The sequence below is a fragment of the Mirounga leonina genome, unplaced genomic scaffold, assembly GCF_011800145.1.
Source record: "Mirounga leonina isolate KUSES-001 unplaced genomic scaffold, KU_Mleo_1.0 Mir_150, whole genome shotgun sequence".
Taxonomy (NCBI): Eukaryota; Metazoa; Chordata; class Mammalia; order Carnivora; family Phocidae; genus Mirounga; species Mirounga leonina.
Window position 1 is genome coordinate 26,087,894 of NW_023270374.1, and position 27,008 is coordinate 26,114,901.

General features: G+C 37.4%; 1 protein-coding gene and 2 pseudogenes across 1 annotated transcript in view; 1 reads left to right on the forward strand and 2 right to left on the reverse strand.

Annotated features, from left to right (window-relative positions):
* Positions 1 to 27,008, forward strand: part of ASIP (agouti signaling protein) — a 47,798-nt gene that overhangs the window by 8,608 nt on the left and 12,182 nt on the right. The window contains exon 2 of the mRNA XM_035006141.1: positions 12,677 to 12,723. Within this exon, the coding sequence (XP_034862032.1) occupies positions 12,710 to 12,723 (14 nt within the window). The 5' untranslated portion in view covers positions 12,677 to 12,709. The remainder of the gene's footprint in view (positions 1 to 12,676; positions 12,724 to 27,008) is intronic.
* LOC118011392 lies at positions 887 to 1,422 on the reverse strand (annotated as a pseudogene).
* LOC118011051 lies at positions 5,970 to 7,359 on the reverse strand (annotated as a pseudogene).

The following is a 27,008-nucleotide window of genomic DNA, read 5'->3' on the forward strand; positions in this document are numbered from 1 at the left end:
TTATTTATTTATTTATTTATTTATTTATTTATTTATTTATTTGGATGAGTCTGGCTAGAGGCTTATCAAGTTTGTTGATCTTTTTTTTTTTTTCCCAGAGTTTTATTGTATTGCAGTAAAGGAACAGCAGGACGGTTATACAATGTTCTCTCTCATTCAGTTTTGAAAATCTAAAGTACTTGCAAATTCTTAAGAATACCCTTACCACCAGATTAGAACAGTTAAGTATAATAACCAATTTCTTTATAAGTGATATCTTACAAATTAAAACACATTTATAATAGCTTTAAATGCCTTCTTCACAAGTAAATCAGCATATAGTTTTATATCATGTTCACTTCTGCTTAAGAATTAAAGCAAGTATATTACTCTGATGGAAATATGGGAAATCTCTCATTCATATGCAATATACAGGGATAATATTCAAGTTGGAGGGAAAAAAATCCCACTCTTCTCATTTTGTAAATATGTCCATATATAATCACATACATGATAAATGAGGAAACCCATGAAGTTTCCCACAAGTCAGATATATATTTTCAGTTCATCAGAAGCACCTGATATCTACAGCTAATTTATATTAGATGGCATTTCAGTAAAACCAAAATGAGCCCTACAAGTTCCTATATATAACAAAAGCTTCCAATGGACTAAGGATAGTCAATAATTAATGCAGTCATTCAAGGGATTATGGCTGTTCCTTAAGGAGTGCAAGTTCAAACCTGTCAACACCAGAGGTAGTCATTTTATATTAATTTATACGTAATTCCATGAAATTCTTTATCCAAGTATAACATATGGAAACAGTCCACAAGCAAAAAATGTGGAAACATTTAAAAAATAAGGAGTCATTTTTTAAAGTAACTGATCAGATTCCATAGACTACTCTTAGAAAGAGGATCTTGCTGGATAGAATCCCTACATTTGGTGGCTTTTTGCATGCACTTTGGACCAATTCTTCTGTGTGTTGTTCTAAGAGCTCACCAAAACATAGATCATGCTGTATAGGTAGTAAAAAAATGCTAGAAGATAAAAAGCTAATTTGCACCAGCCTTCTTTCTGACAATACGCTAAAATGTCTGCATTCATGATGGTCGTAGGGTCATAGAGTTCTGGTCCACTCATCACTCATCTACTCATATACCTCCAAATATGATATGCCAAGAGGGGCATATTGAGACCCAGTGTAAGCCACTCTGCTGCACAAAGAAACATGACACAGAAGAAAGCATGGATGAGGTACTCTGGAAGTACAAGAGGATTCAGGGTATTACACTGGTCTATAGGATTCCTGTAATCAGTCTTCAGTTCATCAAATGCTATAATGTGCCAGATGGTGAAGAAGATGAGCGCGGCAGGGAGCAGCAGTGCCAGCATGTAGCAGAAGGCCGCGAACATGAACGCCATGGCTGGGAAGGAGGGACAGGCAGCAGCACTGGTGCCAGTGGAGGAAGGTGGCGCATGGCCCTCTCAAGTTTGTTGATCTTTTCAAAGAACCTGCTCCTGGTTTCATTGATCTGTTCTGTTGTTGTCATTGTTTCAGTTTTAATTTTATTTGTTTCTGATCTAATCTTTATTAGTTCCTTCCTTCTACTCATTTGGGGTTTTGTTTGTTCTTCTTTTTGTAGCTCCTTTAGATTTAAGATTAGGTTGTTTATTTGAGATTTTTCTTGAGGTAGGCCTGTATTGCTATAAACTTCCCCCTTAGAACAGCCTTGGCTGCATCCCAAAGATTTTGACCATTGTGTGCTCATTTTCATTGGTCTCCATATACTTTTTTATTTCCTCTTTGATTTCTTGGTTGACCAAGAGTCAGTAGTCGGTAGTTAGTAGCACGTTATTTAACATCCATGTATTTGTGCTCTTTCCATATTTTTTCTTGTGGTTGATTTCCAGTTTCTTTCTTTTTTTTTTTTTTTAAAGATTTTATTTATTCATTTGAGAGACAATGAGATAGAGAGAGAGCATGAGAGGGGGGAAGGTCAGAGGGAGAAGCAGACTCCCTGCCGAGCAGGGAGCCCGATGCGGGACTCGATCCCGGGACTCCAGGATCATGACCTGAGCCAAAGGCAGTCGCTTAACCGACTGAGCCACCCAGGCGCCCCTGATTTCCAGTTTCATAGCATTGTGATCAGAAAAGATGTATGGTATGATTTTGCTCCTTTTGAATTTATTGAAACAGTTTGTGGCTTAATATGTGGTCTGTTCTGGAGAATGCTCTGTGTGCACTTGAAAAGAATGTGTATTTGGGCACCTGGGTGACTCAGTCAGTTAACCGTGGACTCTTGACTTTGGCTCAGGTCATGATCTCAGGGTTGTGAGATTGAGCCCAGCACTGGGCTCTGTACTGGGCATGGAGCCTGCTGAAGATTCTTTCTTTCTCTCCTCTGCCCCTCCCCACTCTCTAAAAAAGAAAAAAGAAAAAAAAAAAGAGAAAAGAATTTGTATTCTGTTATTTTAGGATGGAATGTTCTGAATGTATCTGTTAGATCCATCTGGTCCAATGTGTCATTCAAAGTTTCCTTGTTGATTTTCTGTTTGGATGATCTGTCCATTGATGTAAGTGGGATGTTAAAGTACCCTACTATTATTATATTACTATCAATTAATTCCTTTATGTTTGTTGTTAACTGGGTGCTCCCATAAATATTTACAATTGTTATGTTTTCTTGTTGAATTTTCCCCTTTATTATTAAATAGTGTCTTTCTTCATCTCTTGTTATAGTTTTTGTTTTAAAATCTGTTCTGTTCTGGGGCGCCTGGGTGGCTCAGATGGTTAAGCATCTGCCTTTGGCTCAGGTCATGATCCCAGAGTCCTGGGATCGAGTCCCGCATCGGGCTCCCTGCTCCTTGGGAGCCTGCTTCTCCCTCTGCCTCTCTCTCTCTCATGAATAAATAAATAAAATCTTTAAAAAAAAAATCTATTGTTCAGTATAAGTATCGCTGCCTTGGCTTTCTTTGACATCCATTTGCATTACAAATGTTTGTCTATCCCCTCATTTAATCTGTGTGTATCTTTAGGTCTGAAATGAGTCTTTTGTAGGCAGCATAATCTATACTGGTTTTTGGTTTTTATCCATTCCATCACCCTATGTCTTTTGACTGGAGTGTTTAATCCATTTACATTCAAAGTAATTATTTGGTAGATATGTATTTATTGCCACTTTTAAGTTTTTATTTTAATTCCAGTTATTTAACATACAGAGTTTATTTGTTGCCATTTTGGTACTTGTTTTGTGGTTGTTTTTGTAGTTCTTCTCTGATCCTTTTCTTGCTCTTTCATGGTTTGCTGTCTTTCTTTAGTGATATACTTGGATTCCTTTCTCTTTGTTTTTAATTACTTGTTTTTGATTTGTGGTTATCATTAGGTTTGTATATAACATTTTCCACATATAGCAGTCTATATTAAGTTGAGGGTTGCTTAAGCAAGTTAGGTCGTGAGTGTCAGCACTGTGCTGGTTCCTGCAAAGGGCTGTGTGTTTATGCTGGGGAGCAGGGGAGAGAGATGGCCCTTGCTAACTCCTTTGTTCCTGGAGAAGTCCCTCTGTGTGATCCCTGCCCCTTAGGACACACTTTGAAATGAGTAAACTACTCTCCCTCCCCTATGCCCCAGGCGTTTTGCAAACTGCTACTTTATACTGTATACTATATTCTCCCCTTCCCTTGGTTTGTCATGTGGTTTCTTTTCTTTTCTTTTTTTTCCACACACAGGCAAAATTGGCTTATATATTCTTATAATATATACATACATAGGTGTAAAACTTCAATGAAAATAAGGGAATGATTAACACAAAATATGATTTGATGGTTATCTTTGGATTTGGGGAGGAAGGGAATGCAAGCAGGGAGAAAGGGAATTTCTAATGCTGTTTCCTAACCTGTGTGATGAAGACATAGTGCTGATTATTCTTTGAATAATTTGTATATATAATTTGATGAAATTTTAATGTGATTAGCATGATATTTTATTTTTAAAAATTTTAGCATGATTTTTTGGAACTTAAACTTGTAAGCACCTTATACACCTTCCCTTACTTGACCATCTAATTAATACCGTTGCGATTTTTCTTTTATAGTATCATAAAATGATATTCTTTTTTTTTCTTTTTTTCTTTCATAAAACCTACAATTTGTAATCATATATTTACTTGGATGTTTAGATGTTTTACTATCCATTTCTCCCACTAAGCTGCATGTTCCCTGAGAGCTCAAACCATGTCTGTTTTGCTTAACACTGTGAGATTCAAAATGATTTCTTCTACATGAAGTTGCATATGGTTGAATTCTAGGGTTTTGAGAACTTTTCCATCCACAGATATGAGTTTTGCCAAAAGTTGGAGGGGGAGGCTTTGCTAAAGCAGTTATGCAACCACTCAAATAAGTAAGGTAACGTATAAATAGATCAGCACAATACATGATACATGGTGAGTACTCAATACATATCAGTACATGCTGGTATTGGTGTCAGTTCTGCATCTTTTTATTTAACTCTAGTGGTTGTCTAAGTCAATTTCATTCAAATTTGTTCATCAGGGGCACTAGTTATGTTGTAGTCACTCTTTCTTGCTGTCCAGTATATAAATGTAGACTATTTTGCCAATTCATGAATAGTGGTTGTAGCATCAACAGCTGAAAACCAGCAAGTCCAATAAGGTTGAGTGTAACTGTAGTCTTCCTAGTGGAAAGGAAGATCCATAGATTCGGGTTAGAGGTTGAGAGATGAAGCACTCATTTGCTAATTCTAATTCTCAATCGCAAGTATCTTGGAATGGTTTGTTTCACTATTTTAGAGGTAGGGTAACATCTAAAGTCTTCTATCAGGGCAAGTCCCCATTAAAAAAATAAGAAATTACACTAACACCAAATAAAGGGACAACTTTATAAAATGGATTAGGACCCAAGAGTTGGTGGGGAGATAAATTTAATGAGTTTCAACCAATACTTGTTGTAATGAGATAAAATGAATAATAAATAGCAGAGCACAAATAATTTATGACACTTCTGCTTTTGATATATATACACCATTTTTAAAAAATCATCTATTCATTGTGAGAAGCATGCTAACATCAGGGATGGTAACATGAAAGAATGGTCAATGGCAATTGTAAGAATTGTTGATTGAAAATTGAGAAAAAATTCTTCTTTCACAGATGTTAAAATATGATAAAAATTTGTATATTAGAATCAATAAAGTAAGGCATAAATACATATAAATACTAGTCTCTGATATTTAATATATTTCTTAGTGTGGATAGTGGCCAAAACATTTGAAAGCTAATGCTCTAGAAAATGTATTTTCTGGGCGCCTGGGTGGCTCAGTTGTTGGGCGTCTGCCTTCGGTTCAGGTCATGATCCCAGGGTCCTGAGATCAAGCCCCGCATCGGGCTTCCTGCTCAGCGGGAAGCCTGCTTCTCCCTCTCCCACTCCCCCTGCTTGTGTTCCCTCTCTCGCTGTGTCTGTCTCTGTCAAATAAATAAATAAAATAAAATCTTAAAAAAAAAAAAGAAAATGTATTTTCTGTTCCTTAGATTAGAGTTGTATGGAATATTGCAAAATCATACACATATCAGACTGTGAAATCACAGTGTCTATAAGAAACTTTTTGGTAAATTAAAACTAAAATAACATTTCTAAAATTGACACAAAAAATTACACATATATTATGAAGTTGTCAGTCAAATTATAAATCAAATCAACATAAAACATTCACTGACCATGAAATGTGACAGCTAGATGAGACTGTGTACATAATACTTGGATCAGTGAAAACTTTGATCCACCAAGCATGAAGAAATTGGACAGACATGTGAATTTCTCAAAATCACAGACTCTTGGAAAAAATATATCAGATTTTTCTGTAAGGTATGTAATTCATTGCCAGTTATGTGTAAGCGGTTTTGAAAAACTTCCAATTATTAAAATTTGAAAATAATAATAATATAACCATAGAAGCTTTCGGTAAGAGTTGCTTAAGTTGTTCTAGAAACACTGCTATATTTTGTTTCTGCAAATTCAAATGCAGAACCGAACAGGTTGATAAATTTATAAACATCATGAAAAGAGTTGTAGAGAGGAACTGGAGCCACTTGGATGCCGTTTGGTTCTCGCTTGTCACATACCACTCCTCCTTTTTCTAGTTCTTGGAAAACATATTTTATTGGAACAGTGTGAGCTGGCAGCCGTGATCCACTATGCGGGATGGAGTAATTATGTTTATAAATGGTTTCTTGGTATCTGCTTTATCTTTGTTATAGTAATGCTTGATCAAGTATTCCAGATAACCAGTTAGCAAAAAAGATTTTCTCCTCAATGTTTTCATAGTTGCTTGCTTAAAGATCTCTAAACTAGCATGTAAGGAACAGACCAACAAAATGGGAGGGTTTGAAATTCGAAATCCACTGACCCCAGAGATTAACTGCAGTTTATTATCCACCTTAAATTAGGTGCTGAGTTCATGGCCAAACCATCCCACTAATGCAGATTTAATTGTATGGGCATGCTTTTTATGGACAAAGGCACAGCAAGACCTCTTGCTCCTGAGTTTAAATACTTGTAGGAGTACCAGCAGGCAAAATCAACTCCCCAGTCATGTAACTGGAGTTCAACATTTCCAACTGCATGTGCTAGATCAAAGCCAACGAAACAACCCTTTGCCTGTCCAGCTCTTGTGATGGCAAATATATTAAAGAGCTGTTCAGTGTAAAAATGCAGCCCACTGAACAGGATCATTGCAATTGAGTCTCCTTCCTTCTCAATTACTTCAAGGATATCCTCTATTCTCAACGTTTTCTTCCCCGTCTCTTGGCTTTATCATCCACACACTTTCCTCAGTGTTAAGACCATGAAGTTGAAGATGTGACTCGATAGCATAATGATCTGAAGGGAAGGCTTTGGCTTCCAGAATTTTATACCGTTTTGGTATAGGCTTAAAAAAGGATAACAGTAGAAGATATAAATTAGCAGTTAAACCATTCATTAGGACCTATTTCTTTCTCATTGGGCTCCTACGATGTCATTCTTAAGGCCTAGAATAGTCTCATCTCCTGTAATCCAAGGATGTTTTCCTAGGCCATGTCTTGTGGTTTCTTTAAGGGTGGGTACTCAGCTTCCTATCACCCTCCAGGCTCTCCCAGAACCAGCCACTGATTTTTAAAATTCCAGGTTTTAAGTCCCACTGATTGTAAGACTTTATGAAATTTGGCCCCTCCCTTTCAAAACCAAATGTTATGGGGATTTGTCTTCCCTTTGTTGGCACTCTGGTGTGATAGTCTATTTCTCTCTTCTCCATTCCCAAGGCCCACCCCCCACACCCAGCTGATAGTGGAGGTCCATTTTGCTCCCCACCGTGTCTCTGTCCATCCTACCCTCTCAATGTGGCCTCTTCTTTACCTTTTGTTGTAGAGTTGTTCTGCCAGTCTTCAGGTTGTTTTCTGGGTTATTTATGCTGATGTGAGTGTTACCTAGTTGTATCCATGGACCAAGGTGAGCTTAGGGTCTTCTTACTCCCTCCTATCTTCCCAGCCTCCTGTATTAAGTTTTAAAATCTAGAAGTATAAGTCCTTCAGCTTTGTTTTTCCTTCTCAAGATTATTTTGGCTGTTTGAGTCCCTTGATATTCCATGTGAATTTTAGGATGATGTTTTTCTATTTCTGCCAAAACATCATTGGGTTTTTGGTAGGGCTTGCATTGAATCTGTAGGTCACCTTAGGTAGTATTGACATTTTAACAATATTAAGTTTTCTAATCCATGAACATGGGATATGTTTCCATTTATTTTTTTTTTTTTTAAAGATTTTATTTATTTATTTTAGAGAGAGAGAATGAGAGACGGAGAGCATGAGAGGGAGGAGGGTCAGAGGGAGAAGCAGACTCCCTGCTGAGCAGGGAGCCCGATGCGGGACTCGATCCCGGGACTCCAGGATCATGACCTGAGCCGAAGGCAGTCGCTTAATCAACTGAGCCACCCAGGCGCCCTGTTTCCATTTATTTATGTCTTCTTTAATTTCTTTCAGCAGTGTTTGTAGTTTTCATTTTTTTAAATTTAAATTCAATTAATTAACATATAGTGTATTATTAGTTTCAGAGGTAGAGTTCAGTGATTCATCAGTTGTATATAACACCCAGTGCTCATTACATCACATGCCCTCCTTAATGCCCGTTACCCTGTTATCCCATCCTGCCCCCCCCAGCAACCCTCAGTTTGTTTCCTATGATTAAGAGTCTCTTATAATTTGTGTCCCTCTCTGATTATGTCTTATTTCATTTTACCCTCCCTTCTTCTATGCTCCTCTGTTTTGTTTCTTAAATTTCACATATGAATGAGATCATATGATAATTATCTTTCTCTGATTGACTTATTTCACTTAGGATAACACCCTCTAGTTCCATCCATGTCATTGCAAATGGTGATTTCATTTTTTTTTTAATGGCTGAGTAGTATTCCATTGTGTGTGTGTGTATATATATATATATATATATATATATATATATATATATATATATACTACATCCTCTTTAGCCATTCATCTGTCAATGGATATCTGGGTTCTTTCCATAGTTTGACTATTTGGACATTGCTGCTATAAACATTGGGGTGCAGGTACCCCTTCGGATCACTACATTTGCATCTTTGGGGTACATACCTAGTAGTGCAATTGCTAGGTCATAGGGTAGCTCTATTTTTAACATCTTAAGGAACTTCCATACTGTTTTCCAGAGTGGCTGCACCAGCTTGCATTCCCACCAACAATGTAGGAGGGTTCCCCTTTCTCCACATCTTCGCCAACATCTGCCATTTCCTGACTTGCTGATTGTAGCCATTCTGACCAGTGTGAGGTGGTATCTCATTGTGGTTTTGATTTGTATTTCCCTGATGCCGAGTGATGTTGAGCATTTTTTCATGTGTCTGATGTCTTCTTTGGAGAAATGTCTGTTCATGTCTTCTGCCTATTTTTTGACTGGATTATTTGTTCTTTGGGTGTTGAGTTTCATAAGTTCTTTATAGATTTTGGATACTAGCCCTTTATCTGATAAGACATTTGCAAATATCTTCTCCAATTCTGTAGGTTGTTTCTTGGTTTTGTCAACTGTTTCCTTTGCTGTGCAAAAGCTTTTTATCTTGACGAAGTCCCAATAGCTCATTTTTGCCTTTGTTTCCCTTGCCTTTGGAGACGTGTCTAGCCAGAAGTTGCTGTGGCCAAGGTCGAAGAGGTTGCTGCCTGTGTTCTCCTCTAGGATTTTGATGGATCCCTGTCTCACATTTAGGTCTTTCATCCATTTTGAGTCTATTTGTGCATATGGTGTAAGGAAATGGTCCACTTTCATTCTTCTGCATGTGACTGTCCAATTTTCCCAACACCATTTGTTGAAGAGACTGTCTTTTTTCCATTGGATATTCTTTCCTGCTTTGTCGAAGATTAGTTGACCATAGAGTTGAGGATCCATTTCTGGGTTCTCTATTCTGTTCCATTGATCTATGTGTCTGTTTTTGTGCCAGTACCATACTGTCTTGATGATTACAGCTTTGTAATGGAGCTTGAAGTCCAGAATTGTGATGCCACCAGCTTTGGTTTTCTTTTTCAACCTTCCTTTGGCTATATGGGATCTTTTCTGGTTCCATACAAATTTTAGGATTATTTGTTCCAGTTCTGTGAGAAAAGTTGATGGTATTTTGATAGGGATTGCATTGAATGTATAGATTGCTCTGGGTAACATAGACATTCTTTTTCATTTTATCTTTTTATTTTTTTTATTATGTTCAATTAGCCAGCATATAGTACATCATTAGTTTTTGATGTAGTGTTCAACAATTCATTAGTTGCATATAACACCCAGTGCTCATCACCACACATGCCCTCTTTAATACCCATCACCCAGTTACCCCATTTTCCCACCCCCTCCCTTCTGTAACCCTCAGTTTGGTTCCCAGAGTCCAGAGTCTCTCATGGTTTGTCTCCCTCTCTGATTTCTTACCATTCAGTTTCCCCTCCCTTCCCTTGTGGTCCTCCACACTATTCCATATGTTCCACATATGAGTGAAATTATCATATGAGTTCCACATATGATAATTGTCTTTCTCTGCTTGACTTATTTCGCTTAGCATAATCCCCTCCAGTTCCATCCATGTCACTGCAAATGGTGGGTATTCATCTTTTTTGATGGCTGAGTAATATTCCATTGTATATATGAACCACATCTTCTTTATCCATTAATCTGTTGGAGGGCATCTTGGCTCCTTCCACAGTTTGGCTATTGTGGACATTAGCATAGACATTTTAACAATATTTGTTCTTCCAATCCATGAGCATGGAATGTTTTTCCATTTCTTTGTGTCTTCCTCAATTTCTTTCCTGAGTGTTTTATAGTTTTCAGAATGTGATTGTTAGGTAATTGTAAGTGTTAGGAAGTCTTTCACATCCTTGGTTAAGTTAACTCCTAAGTATTTTATTCTTTATGCTATCAATGGGAAATTGTTTTTGTTCATTGTTAGTGTTTAGAAACACAACTAAGGGCGCCTGGGTGGCTCAGTTGGTTAAGCGACTGCCTTCGGCTCAGGTCATGATCCTGGAGTCCCGGGATCGAGTCCCGTATCGGGCTCCCTGCTCGGCAGGGAGCCTGCTTCTCCCTCTGACCCTCCCCCCTCTCATGTACTCTCTCTCTCTCATTCTCTCTCTGTCAAATAAATAAATAAAATCTTAAAAAAAAAAAAAGAAACACAACTAATTTTTGTGTTGATTTTGTATCTTGCTACTTTGCTGAATTCATGTATTAGTTTAACAGTTTTGTGTGGAATCTTTAGGGTGTTGTACATATAAGATAATATCTGCAGACAGAGATAATTTTACTTCTTCCTTTCCAGTTTGGGTGCCTCATTTCTTTTTCTTGCCTAATTGCTCTGGCTAGAGCTTCCAGTAATATATTTTTTTAAGATTTTATTTATTTATTCATGAGAGACAGAGAGAGAGGCAGACGCAGAGGCAGAGGGAGAAGCAGGCTCCCTGCTAAGCAGGGAGCCTGACACAGGACTCGATCCCAGGACCCTGGGATCATGACCTGAGCCGAAGGCAGACGCTTAACCATCTGAGCAACCCAGGTGCCCATTCCAGTAATATTTTAAATAGAAGTGTTCCCGATTTTAGAGTAATAGCTTTCACTGTTTTACCATTGAGTATGATGTTTGCTGTGGATTTTTCATATATGGCTTTTATTGTAGCCATATATAAAATTATATTGAAATGTATGAAATTGTATATGCAACTGTATTATATATGAAGTTGTATTGTAGTCTCCTTCTAGTCCTAGTTTTTTAGTGTTTTATTTTTAATCATAAAAGGGTATTGAATTGAATTGAAACGTGCTTTTTCTGAATCATTTGAGATGATCAAGTAGAGGTTTTTTCCTTCTTTCTGTTAATATGCTGTATAATATTGATTGGTTTTTGTATATTGAACCATCCTTGCATTCCAGGAATAAATCCCACTTAGTCGTGGCATAATCTTTTAATATGCTGAATTTGCTTTGCTAGTATCATGTTGAGGATTTTTGTATCAATGTTTATAAGGGATATTGGTCTGTAGTTTTCTTGTAGTCTCTTTGTCTGGTTTTGATATCAGGGTAATGCTGGCCTCACAGTTAGGAAGTGTTAGGAAGTGTTCTTTTCTCTTTAATTTTTTGGAAAAGTTTGAGAAGGATTGGTAGTCTTAAATGTTTGGTAGATTTTGCCAGTGAAGAACAAAGGTTCAGAGCTTTTTTTGCTGGAAGATTGTATATTATTGATTCAATCTCCTTATTAGTTATAGATCTATTCAGATTTCATATTTTTTTGTGATTTAGTCTTGATAGGTTTTGTGTTTATAGGTATTTGTCCATTTCATCTAGGTTCTCCAATTTGTTGGCATACAGTTGTTCATAGTACTCTCTTAAATCTTCTTTATTTCTGTAGAATTTGTGGTAATGTTCCCACTTTCATTTCTGATTTTAGTAACTTAAAGGTTCATCAATGTTGCTGATCTTTTTGAAGAACTAACTTTTGGTTTCATTAATTGTCTCTATTGTTTTTCTATTTTACTTATCTCTGCTCTAATCTTTATTCTTTCCTTCTGCTAAATTTATGTTTAGTTTGTTGTTCTTTTTCTAGTTCTTGTAAAGTTAAATTGTATTTTAGTTCTTTTTTGTTTTTAATGTAACCATTTATAGCTATAAATTTCCCATGAGCACTGCTTTCATTGCGTCCCATAAGTTTTTGTTTGTTGTGTTTTTGTTTTCACTCATTTCTAAGTATTTCCCTTGTAGTTTCTTCTTTGAAACACTGGTTGTTTAAATATGTTGTTTAATTTCCACAGATTTGTAATTTTTTCATTTTACTTCTGTTTTTGATGTATAACTTCATCCCATTGTGTTCAGAGAAGATATTTTGTATGATATCTACCTTTTTTAATTTCCTGAGACTTAATTTGTGGCCTAACATATGGTCTATCCTGGTAAATGTCCTATGTACATTTGAGAAGAATGTCTGTGCTCTTGTTGGATAGAGTGTTCTGTATATGTCTATTAGATCTAGTTGATTTATTGTGTTGTTTAAAATCCTTTTTATCTTCTGTCTGGTTGTTTTATCATTTATTGAGTGTGGGATATTGAAGTCTCCAGCTATTATTTTTATGTCTATTTCTCCCTTCAGTTTTTTCAGTTTCTGCTTCATAATTTTGATGATATGTCTGTCATTAGGTAAGTAAATATTTATAATTGTTATATCTTCTTGTTGAATCTTTTATTAATGTAATGTCTTTCTTTTACCTTGTAGCCTTTTTTTATTTAAAGTATATTTTGTCTGATATCAGTATGGCCACTCCTGCTCTCTTTTGATTACAATTTGTATGGAATATCTTTTCCTATCCTTTCACTTTCAATCTGTGTGTCTCTTTGAATACAAATGGAGCTGCTTGTAGACAGCATATTGTTGAATCATGTGTTTTTATCCATTCTGCCAATCTTTGTATTTTTTTTGTTTTATTTTTTATTTTTTGCCAATCTCTGTATTTTGATTGGAGAGTTTAATCCATTTACATTTAAAGTAATTACTGATAAGGAGGGACTTAATTCTGTTATTTTGCTATTTCTTTTCTATATGCCTTATAGCTTTTTTGTTCCTCATTTCCTGTATTACTGTCCCCTTTTGTATTTAGTTAATTTTTGGTAGTGAAATGTTTAAATTTATTTCTCACTCCTTTTGGGTATATTTTATAACTGTTTTCTTTGTGGTTACCATGGAGATTACATTTCACATCCTAAAGTTATAACACTCTAATTTGAACTTGTACCAGCTTAATTTCAATAACATACAAAAACTCTGCTCCTTTACAGCTCCATCCCTACCCCTTTTGGTTGTTGATGTCACAAAATTCTGTCTTTTTTTAAGTAGATTCCACACCCAGTGTGGAGCCCAACATAGTGCTTGAACTCATGACCATGAGATCAAGACCTGAGCTAAGATTAAGAGTCTGATGCTTAATCAACTGAGCCACCCTGGCACCCCACAAATTATGTCTTTATTCATTGTGTGCCCCAAAACATAAATTATTAATTCTTTTAAATTCATTAGTCTCTTAAGTTATGTTATAAACAAAATGTAGAATTATCCCAAAGTTATAATACCAGCTTTTAGACTAATAATTATTTTCAAATGTCTCTTTTAGATACCAGCTTTTAGACTAATAATTACTAGCTTTTAGACTAATAATTATTTTCAAATGTCTCTTAAATCATCTAGAAGACAAAATTAGAATTACAAACCATTGTTACAATAATACTAGCTTTTATAACACCCATGCATTAACTCTTACTGAAATCTTTATTTCTTCATACATCTTCAAGGTACTGTCTAGTGTCTTTTCTTTTCACCTTGCAGGCCTCTCTTTTTTTTTTTTTTTTTAAGATTTTTATTTATTTATTTGAGAGAGAGAGAATGAGAGACAGAGAGCATGAGAGGGAGGAGGGTCAGAGGGAGAAGCAGACTCCCCGCCGAGCAGGGAGCCCGATGCAGGACTCGATCCTGGGACTCCAGGATCATGACCTGAGCCGAAGGCAGTCGCTTAACCAACTGAGCCACCCAGGCGCCCCAACCTCTCTTAAGCATTTCTTGCAGGGTAAGGTCTAGTAGTAACAAACTTCCTCAGCTTTTATCTATCTAGGAATTAGGTCTGTCTATCTGGGAATTTATTTCCACCTCACTTTTGAAGGATGATTTCACCAAAAATAGGATTCTCAGTTGACAGGTTTTTTTCTTTTTGTACTTCAAATATATCTGCCCACTGCTTTCTGGCCTTTAAAGTTTGTGATGAGAAAGATGCTAATTATCTTATTGAGAATCCCTGTATATAATAAGTAGCTTCTCTCTTGCTAATTTCAAGATTCTGCCTTTGTCTTTTGAAAGTGATTATAAATGTGTTTTGGTGTGGGTCTCTGAGTTCATCTTAATTCATTGTATTTGTTGGACTTCTCATTTATATCCATGCCCTTTATCAAATTTGGGAAGTTTCCAGCCATTATTTCTTCAAATATTCCCCCTACCCAATTCCCTCTCCAACCCAACCCCTCTCTCTTTCTCATGCCCCTTCTCTTAAAATGCATATGTTGGTCAACTCCGTGGTGTCCCACAGGTCCCTTAAGTTCTGTTCACTTTTCTTCCATCATTTTTCTTTCTGTTCCTTAGATAAGATAATTTCCACCATATTATCTTCAAGTTCACTGATTCTTTTTTATTTTTTAAAGATTTTATTTATCCACTCATGAGAGACAGAGAGAGAGATGCATAGGCAGAGGGAGAAGCAGGCTCCCTGCAGAGCAGGGAGCCCGATGCGGGACTCGATCCCAGGACCCTGGGATCATGACCTGAGCCAAAGGCAGACGCTTAACTGACTGAGCCACCCAGGCATCCCCACTGATTCTTTCTTCTGCCTTTGAATTCCTCTAGTGAATTTTTCTTTACTATTATTGTATTTTTCAGCTCCAGAATTTCTTTTTGATTTCTTCTTAGGTTTTCCAACTCTTTGTGGACATTGCCATTTTGTTCACACATTGTTTTCCTGACTTTCTCCACATCTTCCTTTAGTTCTTCAAGCATCTTGAAGATGGTTGTTTTATTTTTTTAAATATTTTTATTTATTTATTTATTTATTTATTTATTTATTTATTTATATTTGACAGAGAGAGAGAGAGCGCGCACAAGCAGGGGAAGTGGCAGGCAGAGGGAGAGGGAGAAGCAGGTTTCCCACAGAGCAGGGGAGCCTGATGTGAGACTTGATCCCAGGACCCTGGGACCATGACCTGAGCCGAAGGCAGTTGCTTAACCAACTGAGCCACCCAGGCGCCCAAGATGGTTGTTTTAAAGTTGGCTGGTATATCTGACATCAGGTCTTTTTCAGGGACAGTTTCTGTTGATTTTTTTTTTTTCCTTTGAATGGCCATATTTTCTTATTTCTTTATATACTTTGTGATTTTTTTTTTTGAAACTGGACATTTGAATCTAATAATTTGCTATCTCTGGAATTCACATTCTCTTCCTTTTCCAAGGTTTGCTGTTTTTGTTATTTTTTATTTTGTTCTATTGATTGTGGTAGGCTGTTTCTTTGCCCAGGATCAGCCTGAGGCATAAACTTAAGGTCTTCTTAGGTCTTTCCTAAGCCTTTCTATGGTCACTCTTTAATTTGCATATGTGGTTGTATATGTGGTTGTTTTTGAATGTCCTAGTATGACTTCCATAATGTCTGACTTCCAAAAAGGGAAAAAAAGAGAATTGAAAGGGGGAATGGGTGCTGGCCCTTTAAATCTACTGAAAGTCACTTTGACTATAGAGCTAGGGGGTTGCAACAACGTGGGGAAGTGCAACAACATTGACCACCCACCTTTTTGTCTGTACCTCTGTGACCAGAAGCAGGAATCAGCAATCAGAGCACAGATCCTGATATTTGGAGGACAGGGTTCTTTTTTGCCCACCCTGGTTCAGCAAACTAAGTGCAAGCTCCTCCAGGAACATGTGCACTGCTGTCTGCCACAGGTAACTGCTACTGTGCTAAGAGCCAAAATTAAGCACAACTTACTGTGCGAGCTTTCCCCTGGAAGTCCTAAGCCTTCAGTAGAGTTTAGAATTCCTACATAGTTACTTAGACAGATTCTGTCAGTTCTGGGATCGTGACCTGAGCCAAAGGTAGTCATTAACCACTAAACCACCCAGGCACCCTGTCATTTCCATTTTTAATTTAAGGCTCTAAAAGGCCCTACGAAAGGTCAAATAACTAGTGCATTTGCAGAGCCATGAGTCTAATAAACTTTGGAGCCAGGCAAACCTAATTCTGCCTGACTCTAAAGCCTATTCTCTGAAAGTATGAAAATGTGGCAGAAGTTCTTATTGACAATTAGACTATGCACAAATTTCTAAACAGAAGTATAATTAAAGAATTTGTTCATTGTTTTTCTCTCACAGTGGCCATCAGTATTAACCTGTTAAGAGTCTGTTGAGCATTTAGTAAATGCTCAGTAACTGGGGTTTGATGGGCAAGGGTAAGGTTATGAGTGGGTGGTGAGAAGAGCAGAGCACAGAAATGTTAACATTAACAAGCTTTTTCTTAACACCTAAACACTGAGCTTGTTATTCATAATATAAGAACAAGAGGTGTAAAACCCTTGTTTCCTACCCTCCGAAGCTTACAGCCTAGTTACTTCAGGGGCCATTTCTGTAGCATCTACATGTACAGAGTCTATAGAGATAATACAAAGACAAGTAAGCCTGTCTCATGAAATTCATAGTCTAAGGGTGAGTCAGACTCACAAACAAACACTTTCAATATAAGATATTGAGTTAAAAGGAAACACCAGGTTCTCGTGGGAGCATGGAGAAGGGGGCATTTAGCTCAATATGGGCCACCAGGGAAGCAGGAAGAAATGAATCCTGAACCTACAGGGGGAAGCAGAATGAATGCATCTGAAACACTTAGCAAGGAACACTGATAGTATATGTGTTCTGAACAGAATGATACTGATGATATGGTACTGTAGAAAGCCAATGAATATTCCTAATTGAACTGTTTCCTGAATAGCTTCAAAGTGGAAGTTATCAGACTACTAGCCTTTCCTTCTCTTCCCTTTGCTTTTGTAACTCCTAAAGCCAATTCTCTGTGGTGTGGAACTTTTCTTCCCCCCCTTTCCTCCTTTCATTCCTCTCTTCCTCCCTCCCTCCCTCCCTTTTATACTCTTTTTGTTTCTGTTTTTGTTTGTTTGTTTGTTCTCTACCTAATAAATATGGAGGCCATAAGAGCTAGAGAAACTCAGGAAGTCTGTAAGCAGAATATGATACTGAATGGTTTGTGAGATTAAATATAAAAAGGGAGGGCATCAAAAGGGAGACAAATGCCAACTGCTGGCTCACATTTACTGGACCCCTATTCTGACCCCTCATACCATGCTTTGGGAACAGAGATAAATCTGTCCCATGGGTTGAAATGAGCAGGCCGTGTGTATGGGCAGTAAATGGAAAGTATGTGTGCAATAGTGGGAAATAAAGCAAAATGGGATACATTGTGGGGCGCCTGGGTGGCTCAGTCAGTTAAGCGTCTGCCTTCGGCTCAGGTCATGGTCCCAGGGTCCTGGGATCGAGCCCCATGTCAGGCTCCTTCCTTGGCGGGGAGCCTGCTTCTCCCTCTCCCTCTGCCTGCCACTCCACCTGCTTGTGCTCTGCCTCTCTCTATCTATGTCAAATGAATGGATGAAATCTTAAAAAAAAAAAAAAAAAACGGATATATTGTAAAGGGCCTGGAAAACAAACAGGAGTTTAGACTTGATATGGTTAATATCAAGAGTCCTTTTAGGCTTTTGAGCAGGTGGGCAGGGGGTAGTAGGTGGGAAAGATTTGAGAGAAGGAAGACTGATGTCGTACAGACTAACAAAAGGCTGTGTCTGAGTCTAATTATGGTGATAAGGGTCTCTAGGGTATGGCAGCCGGAATAGAAAGGAGTAGGGAACATTTTAAAGAAAGAATGGACAGAGTTTAGGGCGCCTGGGTGGCTCAGTTGGTTAAGCGACTGCCTTCGGCTCAGGTCATGATCCTGGAGTCCCTGGATCGAGTCCCGCATCGGGCTCCCTGCTCGGCGGGGAGTCTGCTTCTCCCTCTGACCCTCCCCCTTCTCATATACTTGCTCTCTCATTCTCTCTCTCTCAAATAAATAAATAAAATCTTAAAAAAAAAAAAAGAATGGACAGAGTTTGTGGATATAAAGAATGTTTACCTCTAGGATATCTGTTTTTACCTTAGAAATGTCCAGTTACAGGGGCGCCTGGGTGGCTCAGACAGTTAAGCGTCTGCCTTTGGCTCAGGTCATGATCCTGGAATCCCGGGATCGAGTCCTGCATGGGGCTCCCTGCTCAGTGGGGAGTCTGCTTCTCCCTCTGACCCTACCCCCTCTGTGCTCTCTTTCTCTCAAATAAATAAAATAAAATCTTTAAAAAAAAGAAGAAGAAATTGTTTTGAATTGATTTTTTTTTTTTTTAAGTCCATTCCATAACCACTTCTATTCAACATAGTACTGGAGGTTCTAGTTAGGGCAATTAGGCAAGAAAAAGAATAAAATGTCCAGATTTGAGAGAAAGAAGTGAAATTATTTCCATTGACATGATTTATTCCTCCATGACATCATTTTGTATGTAGTGAATCCTAGGAATCCACAAAAAAACTATTAGAACTAATAAGCAAGTTCAGAAGATTATAGGATACTAGATTAAAATACAAAAATCAATTATATATATATATACATATATTTTTTAAAGATTTTATTTATTGGGGCGCCTGGGTGGCTCAGTCATTGAGCGTCTGCCTTCGGCTCAGGTCATGGTCCTGGGATGCTGGGATCGAGCCCCGCATCGGGCTCCCTGCTCCGCGGGAGGCCTGCTTCTCCCTCTCCCACTCCCCTTGCTTGTGTTCCCTCTCTCGCTATCTCTCTCTCTCTGTCAAATAAATAAATAAAATCTTTTTAAAAAAAAAAGGAAGAAAGAAAGTGAAAAGATAACCCACAGAATGGGAGAAAATATTTGCAAATCATTTACCTGATAAAGATTTTTTATCCAGGATATATAAAGAATTCTTATAACTCAACAACAGAAAGACAAATAACCCTATTTTAAAATGAACAAAGGATTGGGGCGCCTGGGTAGCTCAGTCAGTTAAGCATTCAACTCTTGATTTTGGCTCAGGTCATGATCTTCAGATCATGAGATCAAGCCCTGTGTCAGGTTCCAAACCCAGCACAGTCTGATGTCCCTCTCCCTCCCCCCAACTTGTGTGCCCCCTCTCTCTCCTTCTCTCTCAAATAAATAAATAAAATCTTTAAAAAAAATAAAATGAGCAAAGAATTTGAATAGATATTTCTCCAAAGAAGATATACTAATGGACAAAAAGTACATGAAAAGATGCTCAATATCATTTGTCATTAGAAAAATGCAAACCAAAACCAAAATGAGGTAGAATTGCACACCCATTAGGATGTCTACAATCAAAAAAATAGTAGCAAGTGTTGGCAAGATTGTGGGAAAATTAGAATCCTTATGTGATGATGATGGGATTGTAAAATGGTGCAGCCATTTTGGAAAAGTTTGATAGTTCCTCAAAATGTTAAACATAGCGGTACCAATGACCCAACAATTCCACCTCTAGGTGTATACCCAAAAGAAAATGAACATACATCCACACAAAATCGTGTACTCAAATGTTCATAGCAGCATTATTCATACCAGCCAAAAAGTGAGAACAACCCAAATGCCTGTCAACAGGTGAATGCATAAATGAAATATAGTACATCCATAAAATGGAATGTTATTCAGCCATGAAAAAGAATGAGTACTGATACATGCTACAACATGGAGCATGTAAGTAACTAAGTAAAAGAAACCAGTCACAAAAGACTACATATTGTCTGATGGTTGAACAACTCTGAATATGCTAAAAACACTATATTGTACATTTCAAAAGGATGAATTTTGTGTTATGTGAATTATATCTCAATAAAGTTATTTTTATTTTTTCATTTTTTAAAAGATTTCTTTTAGTTTTTAAGTAATCTCTACACCCAATGTGGGGTTCAAACCCACAGTACTGAGATCCAGAGTTGCATGTTCCACTGACTGAGCCAGCCAGGCACCCCAAGTCTACAAATTTTTAAATGATTAGTATCACACAGACCATATCCTGGGGACACAAAGCAATTAAGTTAGAAACCAATAATTAATGGAAAATTTGGAAAACTTCACATACTGGGATTTTAAAAACATACTTCTTAACTACTTCTAGGCTAAAAATTAAATTATAATAGAAACTGGGGCACCTGGGGGGCTCAGTCAGTTAAGCATCTGCCTTTGGCTCAGGTCATGATCCCAGGATCCTGGGATCAAGCCCCACATCGTGCTCCCCGCTTGGTGGGGAACCTGCTTCTCCCTCTCCCTCTGCCTGCTGCTCTGCCTACTTGTGCTCTCTCTCTCTCTCTCTCTGTCAAATAAATAAATAAAATCTTAAAAAAAAATTATAATAGAAACTAGAAAATACTTATAACTAAACAGTAGAAAAACTACTATATATCTAAATTTGTGGGATGCAACCAAGCACTGTTTAGAGGGAAATTCATAGCCTTAAAGGAAGAAAAGGGAAGAAAGTCTTAAAATCAAAGAACTAAGCATTCAACATGTGAAATTAAGGGAAAAAATAGCAGAATAAGCTCAAAGCAAAAGAAGTAATAAAAATGAAGCATAAATTAATGAAAAAGAAAGTAAACATAAATAGAGAAGATCAACAAAGCCAAAATTTGGTGTTTTGAAAATATCTCTGGTAAGATTAATTAAGTAAACAAAGAGAATGTGAAAATCAACAATACTATAAATGATATAAGGTGATATGGTAGGCGGTGAAGAGATTAAATAGATAAAAGAATAATATAAACAATTTCAGGCCAACAAATTTGAAAATATGAAATAGATAAATTCCAACTGATTGATGTAGAAATAGAAAACCTGAATTGTAGGGATGTCTGGGTGGCTCAGTCAGTTAAGCATCTGCTTTCAACTTAGGTCATGATTCCAGGGTCCTGGGATCAAGTCCCCCATTGGGCTCCTTGCTCAGTGGAGAGCCTGCTTCTCCCTTGCCTGCCTTGTGCTCGCTCGCTCTCTGACAAATAAATAAAATCTTAAAAAAAGAAAGAAAGAAAGAAAGAAAACCTGAACTGTCCTATGACCATTGAAGAAATTGGATCATAGTTTAAAAATCTTGCCATACTCTGTATGATGTTCTTTCAGAGGCCTGGATGGTAAGTTCTACCAAACTTTCAAGGAATGACAATCTTACATAAAGTTTCCAAAGAATTAAAAAAAAAAAAATTTTTTTTTTTAAAGGAGAGACATTTCCAGGGCACCTGGGTGGCTCAGTCAGTTCAACATCCATCTTCGGCTCAGGTCATGATCCTGAGGTCCTGGGATCGAGTCCGTTGTAGGGCTCCCAGCTCAGCAGGAAGTCTTCTTCTTCATTTCCCTATCCCCACCCCCTTGCCCTCTCTCTCCCAAATAAATAAAATCTTACAAAAAGAAAGGAGAGACATTTCCCTGTTCTTCTTATGAAGGTAGAATAACTGATACCAAAACCAAGCAAGGATAGTGGTAGAAAACAGGACAGGAAAAAAACACTGTACTACATCACCAAGTTGGATTTATACTAGGAATGCAAAGTTGGTTTAACAGTGGAAAATAAATTAATTTGCCACATTAACAAATTAAGGGATAAAAGCCATTTGTACCAATTGATGAAGAAAAACCAAGATCTGTTCGTGGCTTAAAAAGGAGGGGGAAAAAAGCAACAGAAAGGAACCTCCTTAATCTAAGAAAAAGCATTTCTAATACCACATATAATGATGAAATGTTGAAAGTATATCCTGTGTTGAAAGATTAGCAAAAATTCTTCACCTTATTCAACATGCTGAAGACCATAGCCAACACAATAAGATAAAAAGAAATAAAAGATATAACGATTGAAAGGAATAGAAAAAATGGTGTTTTTTGGAGGATGTATGTTCATCTATGCAGAAAATCCAAAAGAATCTGTAGGTGAATTATTAGAATTAAGAGAATTTAGCAAGGTTTAGCAGATGGGTATAAATCTGTTTATAAAATCCTATTGCTTTTCTACATGCAACAATAATTAGTAACTTGAGTTTATATAACATAACAACAATAGCAACAAAAAATAAAAAATACTTAGGAATAAATCTAACAAAAGTTGGGCAATTCCTATGGAGAAAATTTTTAAACCCTATTGAAAGACATTGAAGAATACCTAAATAAATGGAGAGATCTGTTCACATGAAAAGATATTGTAGGGGTGCCTGGATGGCTTAGTCAGTTAAGCACCCAACTCTTGATCTGAGCTCAGGTCTTGATCTCAGGGTCGTGAGTTCAAGCCCTGCATTGGGCTTCATACTGGGTGTGGAGCTTACCTTAAAAAAAAGATATAAAGTGACATTTCTCCTCAGATTGATCTATAGATTTAATGCAATTTTGATAAAAATCCTAACAGTCTTTTTTGGTGGAATTTGACAAGCTGTTTTTATGATTTTTATATGGAAGAGCAAAGGACCAGGAATAACCAAGACATTCCTGAAGAAGAACAAAATCAGGGGCGCCTGGGTGGCTCAGTTGTTAAGTGTCTGCCTTCAGCTCAGGTCATGATCCCAGGGTCCTGGGTTTGAGCCCCACATCGGGCTCCCTGCTCTGCAGGAAGCCTGCTTCTTCTTCTCCTACTCTCCCTGCTTGTGTTCTCTCTCTTGCTGTGTCTCTCTCTGTCAAATAAATAAAAAAAAGGGGGGGGAACAAGGGCGCCTGGGTGGCTCAGTCGTTAAATGTCTGCCTTCGGCTCAGGTCATGATCTCAGGGTCCTGGGATCGAGTCCCTCATCGGGCTCCCTGCTCAGTGGGAAGCCTGCTTCTCCCTCTCCCACTCCCCCTGCTTGTGTTCCTGCTCTCGCTATCTCTCTGTCAAATAAATAAATAAATAAAATCTTTAAAATAAATAAATAAAATAAAAATTAAAAAGAGGAACAAAATCAAAGGACTAGCTCTACCGGATATCAAGATTTATAAAGCAATAGTAGTTATGACAGTATCTTAAGACAAATAGCACTATGAAACAGAATTCCCAGAAACAAACACATGCATATGTGAAAACTTGGTTTATGACAGAGGTAGCATTGCAGAAAGGAAGGAAAAAGAGGGATTGTTCAATAAATTGTGCTGGGACAATTGTTATGATATGGGAAAAATTATATTCCTAGTTTATACTATATACAAAAATTAATACTAGTTTGACTAAAGATTTAAACATGACTCTGAATAGATATTTGATGGCATTAAGAAATTTTAAATATTTTTAGGTATGATATTAGTATCACAGTTATGTTTTTCAAAATAGTTCTTATATATTAATGGGTAAAATACTATGTTTTGAGGGGTGTAGTGGTTAACAATATAGATAAAACAAGATTGGCCGTGATTTGAACATTTTTGAAGCTGAGTGAAGAGAAATAGGGGTTTAATATACTATTTTCTCTAATTTGTATATATTTGGAATTCTCCACTATAAAAGTTAAAGAGATTTTAGTGTGAAAGAAAAACTATAGAACTATAGAAAACTTTTAGAAGGCAATATAAGAAAATATCTTTATGACCATGAGATAGAAAAAGATTTCTTAAGGGGCGCCTGGGTGGCTCAGTCGTTAAGCGTCTGCCTTCGGCTCAGGTCATGATCCCAGGGTCCTGGAATCGAGCCCTGCATCGGGCTCCCTGTCCCGCAGGAAGTCTGCTTCTCCCTCTCCCATTCCCCCTGCTTGTGTTCCCTCTCTCGCTGTCTCTCTCTCTGTCAAAAAATAAATAAAATCTTTAAAAAAAAAAAAAGAAAAAGATTTCTTAAATATACAAAATGAAAAATACTGATGAATTTGACTACATTAAATGAAGAATTTTGATTCTTCCGAAGATATAATAAAGAGAGTAAAAGGGCAAGCTACAAATTAGAAGAGAAGATTTGTAGCACATATAACCAACACAGGATTTGTGTATATTTATGAATCAATGAGAAAAAGACAGTCAACAGGGAAATGGGGAAAATACATGAACTGGAATTTCACAGAAAAGGAAGTTCAAATGCTCATAAAAATATGAAGAGGTGCTTGATCTCTTTAGTAATCAAGAAAATGTAAGTTATACTATAATGAAATACTGTTTTAAAACAGAGGGGCAAAAATTTTTTAAGTCAAAAAATAACCAAACGTTGGTGACATAAAGAGCAAAAGCAATTCATACCCACTTCTGACTAGAGTATAAAATTGGTAAAATGAACTTGGAAAACAGTTTGGTATTACCTAATAAAGTTGACCATACACATAACCTTATAACCCATCAATTCCATTTCTCAATATATGGAGTAACCACTACATGTGTGCTCAGGAGTCCTGTATAAGAATGCTCAAGGAGCGGGGCGCCTGGGTGGCTCAGTTGGTTAAGCAACTGCCTCCGGCTCAGGTCATGATCCTGGAGTCCCAGGATCAAGTCCCGCATCGGGCTCCCTGCTCAGCAGGGAGTCTGCTTCTCCCTCTCCCGCTCCCCTCTCTTGTGCTCTGTCTCTAAAATAAATAAATAAAATCTTTAAAAAAAAAAAAAAAGAATGCTCAAGGAGCATTGTTCTTAATAGTCCCCACTGGAGCAACTCACATGATGATCACAGTAAAATATGCAAAAATAAATTGCAGGATATTCACTATATAGCAGTAAAAATATCTAAATCACAACTTCACACATCAACAGGTAAAACAAAAGAAGCAAGTCCCATATTACGTACAATATTATTCCATTTAGATAAAGTTCAAAAACAAATTAAATTAAACTATTGTTGAGGTGCCTGGCTGGCTCAGTCAGTAGAGCATGGAACTCTTGATCTCAGGGTTGTGAGTTGGAGCCCCACGTTGGGCATGGAGCCTACTTTTTTAAAAAAATTAAATATAGTTTAGAGATTCATTATGTGGTAAACCATAAAAGCAAGCAAGGGAATTATTCAATTGAAAATCAAGGTGGTAATTTTGTAATCCCTAGAAGACCCTTAAAGGGTAGTGCTAATTCCAGATAGAAGTAAGTTTTCATTATGGAAAATATATATATATTTTTAAAGATTTTATTTATTTATTTGAGAGAGAGAATGAGATAGAGCATGAGAGGGGGGAGGGTCAGAGGGAGAAGCAGACTCCCTGCCGAGCAGGGAGCCCGATGCGGGACTTGATCCCGGGACTCCAGGATCACGACCTGAGCCGAAGGCAGTAGCTTAACCAACTGAGCCACCCAGGCGCCCCTGAAAATATTTTTTGATAGAAGGTTTTGGGCCTCCTGAATAGCACCAGAGGGGGTCTAGGCTCTTACCCCTTTAAGAGAAGTTCAGGCCTCACCTTTCGAAGCCACTTTTTTCCAACTAAGGAGAGATGAGTATGACCCTCAGAGGCAGTCTTGTCCCCAGAAAAACTATTCCAGTCAGTTCTAAATATGGTGCAGAAACAGTGTCATCACCACAACAGGCAGGCCACATGACCCCTACCTAACTCACCCCACACAGGAAACTATATCCTGAATGAGGCAGCCCAATGGCTTGTTCAGTCTCTCCTAGAAATAAGGGGCACTAGGTCAGCATTTCAGAGGTTTTAGAGGTAGTTCACAAGCATCCCCTCAGGCCTTCACAACCCTATGACATGCTCCTTGATCTTGAACTTCTCAAAACTCACACTTATTAGAGGTTATCTGGTCACCTGCATTATAGCCCATCTATAAAAACTAGCCAATAGCCTCCTGAGAAAGGAGCCACTCAATTCTACCCAATATAGGAAAACCATGAGAGTCTTCAAAACTAATTGAAATGTCAGTATTCTTGGAGAGTTTAATTATTTATACTTGTACCAAGAGCCATAAAAAAACCACAATGGAATGCATCAGAAGATATCTGTAAGACCTCAACCAACTTTGAGAAAGAGAAGGAAATTAGTATTTATTAAGCAACTATTATGTGCCTGGCACTGTGCGGGGGAGCTGTAAATGAATAAATTTCTCACAATAACAATGTAAGATACCCCATTTTCAGATGAGAGAGTCAGAGAGGTTTATTAACTTGTCCAAAATTACACCACTAGCAGAGCTGGAATTCAAACTCACATTTTCTGGCTTGCTCTTTCAGCACACCCCACTGCCTTTAAAGAGTTGGAATGGTAGAAAAGGTAAATAGAATACTTCCTCTTTTTTTTTTTTTAAGATTTTATTTTTAAGTAATCTCTACACCCAACGTGGGGCTCAAACTTAAAGTTCCGAGATCAAGAGTTGCACTTTTCTTCTGCTGCCTGCAGAGATCCCATCTTCTTCTCTGGGTTTAAGTTTCAAATGACCTGAGTTGTTAGAGAGCCCCTCTGTAAAATAAATGCTACCCTTCAGTTTTGCTTCTCTTGTAAAACCTGGCATGCTCTCCTGGTCTGCTTACTGATGCTTTTCAGCTGATGAAACAGTTCTTCTTTTCACTGCGCGTCAGTGAGAATCTTCCTGCCCATGAGATGGAGTGAAGTTTGGAATAATTTTTGTAGTATGATTGGTTGTTTTCTTATTCTTATCTTTGAAATTGCAGACAAACAAGCAGCAAGGCTATTCTGCTACAAGGTCAGAAACAAAGTTCCTTTGGCCTCTGTTCTTTGAGGGGAAGCATATGGAGTTTAGTTGGCAACTTAAATATGCTTTCAGAATGAGTGAAGCTGCTACTACTTTGGAAAGTTTAAAGAACTTGTTAGTCGAAGCAGATTACCTTCTGCTAACTAGTAGCTTCTTACTTTTCTTTACTCTGCTTTTTCCATTTCTTAGTAATAAAAAAAAAATTTTTTTAAGTCCTTAGGAAGAAGTACTCCAAAATCTCAACTC